General features: G+C 47.4%; 1 protein-coding gene across 2 annotated transcripts in view; it reads right to left on the minus strand.

The window, feature by feature from the left end:
* Positions 1-5,377, minus strand: part of dph1 (diphthamide biosynthesis 1) — an 831,546-nt gene extending 826,169 nt beyond the window's left edge. For both annotated transcript variants that reach the window (XM_063031915.1, XM_063031914.1), the window contains exon 1: positions 5,053-5,377. In XM_063031915.1, the coding sequence (XP_062887985.1) occupies positions 5,053-5,362 (310 nt within the window). In that variant the 5' untranslated portion in view covers positions 5,363-5,377. The remainder of the gene's footprint in view (positions 1-5,052) is intronic.
* Positions 5,378-6,000: the final 623 nt, after the last annotated feature.

A 6,000-nucleotide genomic window follows, 5' to 3' on the forward strand; every position in this document is an offset into this window, starting at 1 on the left:
TGGACTGATGAAGTTAAAATAGAACTTTTTGGCTGCAATGAGCAAAGGTATGTTTGGAGAAAAAAGGGTGCAGAATTTCATGAAAAGAACACCTCTCCAACTGTTAAGCACGGGGGTGGATCGATCATGCTTTGGGCTTGTGTTGCAGCCAGTGGCACGGGGAACATTTCACTGGTAGAGGGAAGAATGAATTCAATTAAATACCAGCAAATTCTGGAAGGAAACATCACACTGTCTGTAAAAAAGCTGAAGATGAAAACAGGATGGCTTCTACAACAGGATAATGATCCTAAACACACCTCAAAATCCACAATGGACTACCTCAAGAAGCGCAAGCTGAAGGTTTTGCCATGGCCCTCACAGTCCCCCGACCTAAACATCATCGAAAATCTGTGGATAGAACTTAAAAGAGCAGTGCATGCAAGGCGGCCTAAGAATCTCACAGAACTAGAAGCCTTTTGCAAGGCAGAATGGGCAAAAATCCCCCAAACAAGAATTGAAAGACTTTTAGCTGGCTACAGAAAGCGTTTACAAGCTCTGATACTTGCCAAAGGGAGTGTTACTAAGTACTGACCATGCAGGGTGCCCAAACATTTGCTTTGGGCCTTTTTCCTTTTTTGTTATTTTGTAACTGTAAAAGATGGAAATGAAAAAGTAACCTTGCTTAAGATATTAAAGAAATGTGTCATCTTTAACTTTATGCCTTTTGGAAATTAGGCCATTTTTTACTCGCTTAGCTATTCACAGTGACAGAAATTTTGACCAGGGGTGCCCAAACTTTTGCATGCCACTTTATATGTGTCTAAGACTTTTGCATAGTACACTACAGTACAGTCCAGGCTTTTCAGCCCATAATGCTGATCTGGCTTTATAACCTTCTAATCCTTCCCTCTTACATAGCCCTCCATTTTTCTATCATCCAGGTACCCATCTAAAAGTGTCTTAAACGTCCCTAATCTATTGGCCTCTACCACTACACTGGCAGTGCATTCCACATACCCACCACTCTGCGTAAAATAATTTACCTCTGACATCCCCCCTATACTTTCCTCTAACTACTTTAAAATTATGCCACCTCATATTACATTTGGGAAAAAGCCGCTGGCCATCCACACAGTCTACTTCTCTTATCATCTTGTACACCTCCACCAAGACACATCTCATCCTCCTTTGCTTCAAAAAGAAAAGCCCGAGCTCGCTCCATTTTACTCGAATCTTCAATGGCTTAATGCATTCTACTAATGACAGTAATAGCCTTCCATAAGTTTTTCACTTATTCAAGGAATAGCAGGAGACCTCCTTTCCTGTCATTGTGAACAATTGGACATTATTACACCACTGTTGGAGCTTACTTCTCTAAATTGGCCACTTTTTATTCCTATTATACCAGAACTTGTAATGCACTTCAAGGTATGAAGTACACTTTGAGGTTATGAGAGACACTATATAAATTTAACTAATTACCAAATGACTGGAAATATCCCTCTGCTCATAGAATCATACAGCATGGAAACAGGCCTGTCGGCCCAACTGGCCCATGCTGACCAAGATTCCCAACTAAGCTCATCCCATTTGCTCATATTTGATATGAAAAAAAAGACAAAGATTAGCTTTATTTATCACATGGAGGACAAATGGAAGAAACCCACATAGTCTCAGGGAGAAAATACAAACTCCTTACAGACAGTTGTGGAAATTAAACCCCAATCGCTTGCGCTGTAAGGCATTACACTAACTGCTACGCTACTTAAAAGATTATCCAAACAGGTTAAAACTGCCAAACACTGCACAGCAAAACAAACCACTACCTAAGTGAGGGTCTACAGCAAAACACTGAACCCATTCTGCATTTTCCCTGTTTGTCCCAATATCAAGTAGTGAGACCGTGGAAACTGTACAGAATGAAAAGGAGGAGGTGCTTGCTGTCTTGAGGAAAATTAAAGTGGATAAATCCCCGGGACCTGACAGAGTGTTCCCTCGGACCTTGAAGGAGACTAGTGTTGAAATTGCGGGGGCCCTGGCAGAAATATTTAAAATGTCGCTGTCTACGGGTGAAGTGCCGGAGGATTGGAGAGTGGCTCATGTTGTTCCGTTGTTTAAAAAAGGATCGAAAAGTAATCCGGGAAATTATAGGCCGGTGAGTTTAACGTCAGTAGTAGGTAAATTATTGGAGGGAGTACTAAGAGACAGAATCTACAAGCATTTGGATAGACAGGGGCTTATTAGGGAGAGTCAACATGGCTTTGTGCGTGGTAGGTCATGTTCGACCAATCTGTTGGAGTTTTTTGAGGAGGTTACCAGGAAAGTGGCTGAAGGGAAGGTAGTGGATATTGTCTACATCAGTAAGGCCTTTGACAAGGTCCCGCATGGGAGGTTAGTTAGGAAAATTCAGTCGCTAGGTATACATGGAGAGGTGGTAAATTGGATTAGACATTGGCTCGATGGAAGAAGCCAGAGAGTGGTGGTAGAGAATTGCTTCTCTGAGTGGAGGCCTGTGACGAGTGGTGTGCCACAGGGATCAGTGCTGGGTTCATTGTTATTTGTCATCTATATCAATGATCTGGATGATAATGTGGTAAATTGGATCAGCAAGTTTGCTGATGATACAAAGATTGGAGGTGTAGTAGACAGTGAGGAAGGTTTTCAGAGCCTGCAGAGGGACTTGGACCAGCTGGAAAAATGGGCTGAAAAATGGCAGATGGAGTTTAATACTGACAAGTGTGAGGTATTGCATGTTGGAAGGACAAACCAACGTAGAACATACAGGGTTAATGGTAAGGCACTGAGGAGTGCAGTGGAACAGAGGGATCTGGGAATACAGATACAAAATTCCCTAAAAGTGTCATCACAGGTAGATAGGGTCGTAAAGAGAGCTTTTGGTACATTGGCCTTTATTAATCGAAGTATTGAGTATAAGAGCTGGAATGTTATGATGAGGTTGTATAAGGCATTGGTGAGGCCGAATCTGGAGTATTGTGTTCAGTTTTGGTCACCAAATTACAGGAAGGATATAAATAAGGTTGAAAGAGTGCAGAGAAGGTTTACAAGGATGTTGCCAGGACTTGAGAAACTCAGTTACAGAGAAAGGTTGAATAGGTTAGGACTTTATTCCCTGGAGCGTAGAAGAATGAGGGGAGATTTGATAGAGGTATATAAAATTATGATGGGTATCGATAGAGTGAATGCAAGCAGGCTTTTTCCAATGAGGCAAGGGGAGAAAAAAACCAGAGGACATGGGTTAAGGGTGAGGGGGGAAAAGTTTAAAGGGAACATTAGGGGGGGCTTCTTCACACAGAGAGTGGTGGGAGTATGGAATGTGTGGGAGTATGGAATGAGCTGCCAGACGAGGTGGTAAATGCGGGTTCTTTTTAACATTTAAGAATAAATTGGACAGATACATGGATGGGAGGTGTATGGAGGGATATGGTCCGTGTGCAGGTCAGTGGGACTAGGCAGAAAATGGTTCAGCACAGCCAAGAAGAGCCAAAGGGCCTGTTTCTGTGCTGTAGTTTCTATGGTTTCTTTCTGAGGTGCTCCAGTATCACACTGTTCTCCAGTATCTGTGCAGTATCACGCTACTGACCACATTGCCCACGTATGCTAATCCCATGATCTACACCATTCTTGGTTTACTTGTCCAAATGTCTTTAAAAATTGTAATTGTATCTACATCTACCACCTTGTTCTAGATAACCACTGAATGAAAAAACTTACCACCCAGATCCCTTTGAAATTTAAACACGAGGAATTCTGCAGATGCTAGAAATTCAAGCAACACACTTAAAAGTTGCTGGTGAATGCAGCAGGCCAGGCAGCATCTCTAGGAAGAGGTAAAGTCGACGTTTCGGGCTGAGACCCTTCGTCAGGACTAACTGAAGGAAGAGCTACTAAGAGATTTGAACGTTGGCTGTACCTCTTCCTAGAGATGCTGCCTGGCCTGCTGTGTTCACCAGCAAATTTGATGCGTGTTGCTTGTCTCTTTGAAATTACTCTTTTTTCAGCTTAAATCTATGTCCTTTGGTTTTAGACTCATTTTGATGGGGAAAAGATTCTGACAATCTACCACAGTGTTCCCACCATCTGAGGAGCTGCTGCCACACGCTGCCCCCAGTCTGCCCCAATACCTAATGGACTCTTGTCACCCCTGTCTCTGTACTGTCCCTGTGTTGGAAGGCCTGCTGTTCCCCCTCCAACACAGGGGTCCTAGCACAAGGGGGTCCACTCAAACCGTCTGTCCCTCTATCCAGGGGATTCCCCCACAATGCTGTCCCAGTATCTAGGAATCCCTTCACGCCCCCTGTTCTGGTACCCTAGAGTCCTCCTCACATTTCCAGTCCTGGTATCGGGGCGGGGGGGGGGGGGTCGTTCCTGGTACCGGGGAGTTTCTCCACACACACACCCCTATCCCAGTACCCAGGGGTCCCCTAATGCATCCAGACCTAGTATTTGGGAATCTCAATACACTCTTATCCCAGTACCCGTGGATCTCCTCATATCCTGTCTGGTAATCAGGGGTCCCCTTACACCCCTAACCAGCTATCCATGACCCCACACACCTCCAGCCATGGTATTTTGAAGTTTCCACACTCTACCCCGGTACCCAGGGTAACCTCACATCCCTGACTGGGTAGCTGGGGGGTGGGGGTCCCCTCACGCCCCTAACACAGTATCCAGGAGTTCCCACACACCCCATTGTCCCAGTGCCCCGGGGTCCCCACACACCACCTGTCCAGGTATCCTGGGGTTCCTCACACTGTCTGTCCCGATACTCGGGGTCCCGTCTTCACCCCTGTCCGGGTATACAGGGGTTTCCTTATACCCACCTAGGATCTAAGATTTCCCTCACACCCCTTGTTCCAATACCCGAGGGTCCCCTCAAAATCCCTGTCCCGGTAATCGGGATTTCTCACACCCCCCCGTCCGGGTGTCCAGTTATCCGAGGGTTCCTTCACATCCCTTGTCCCGGTATCCGCGGGAATCCGTCACAGTCACGGCGCCCCGCTCCCCTACAGCCGGCGTTTCCCCGGCCGACCCCAGACCCAGCGCACACACCTGCAGTTGTGGACCGGCTGCCGGCCTTGGTGCCCCGGGGCAGGGCCAGCTGCCGGGCAAGTTCGGGGCCTGGGTCCCGGCACCGCCGCTCTCCGGCCTCCGCCATCACTGACTCACGTGGGTCGCAAAAGACAGCGGCAATCGCACGCGAGCGGGTCGATGCGGGCCTGACAGTGGCTGCGGCCGATCGATGGCGGGGGGGAGGGAGACGGCCGTGAGGGGACAGAGAGTCGAAGCGGGTGCGGACTGCGGTGAGAAGAGGGCTAGGTTGTAGGAGAGGGTAGATTGTCGGGAGGGGGCAGACTGTCATGAGGGGGCAGACGGTGGGAGCCGGGGGGGTGTGTGTAGGGGATTGTAGACTGTCATGAGGGGTAAAACAGTGAGGGTGGTGTGGACTAAAGGAAAGCGTAATATGTTACGAAGGGATAGACTGCAGGAGGGTGTGTGGGTTGTAAGAGAGTGTGGACTGTCATGAGGTATACAACTGTAGGGGAGGGCAGACTTGTGAGGGGAGGGAGGGAGGGAGAGTACTATGGAAGGGGGTAAATTTTCATGAAGGGACAGACAGTAGGACAGATGTAGCCTGTAGGAAAATGAACATTGTGTTGAGGGGCAGACAGCGGGGGAAGAGTGCAGACTGTAGTGAAGGGAGGGGAGAAGACATTGGAGGGGGGAGGAGTGTAGATTATAGCGTTGGATAGATCATAGTGAAGGGAGGGCTAAGGCAGTAGTGCTGAAGGTGTAGACTGTAATCGAGGGTAGACTGCAGTGGGGAGAGAAAGGGATAGATTGTAGGAGGTACTCTGCTGGGTGGCTCCCCAGCATCCAGGACATCTTCAAAGAGTGTTGCCTTTAAAAGACAGCATCCATCATAAGAAATAGGAGCAGGAGTAGGCCATCTGGCCCATTGAGCCTGCTCCACCATTCAATAAGATTGTGGCTGATCTG

The sequence above is a fragment of the Mobula hypostoma genome, chromosome 23, assembly GCF_963921235.1.
Source record: "Mobula hypostoma chromosome 23, sMobHyp1.1, whole genome shotgun sequence".
Lineage (NCBI taxonomy): Eukaryota > Metazoa > Chordata > Chondrichthyes > Myliobatiformes > Myliobatidae > Mobula > Mobula hypostoma.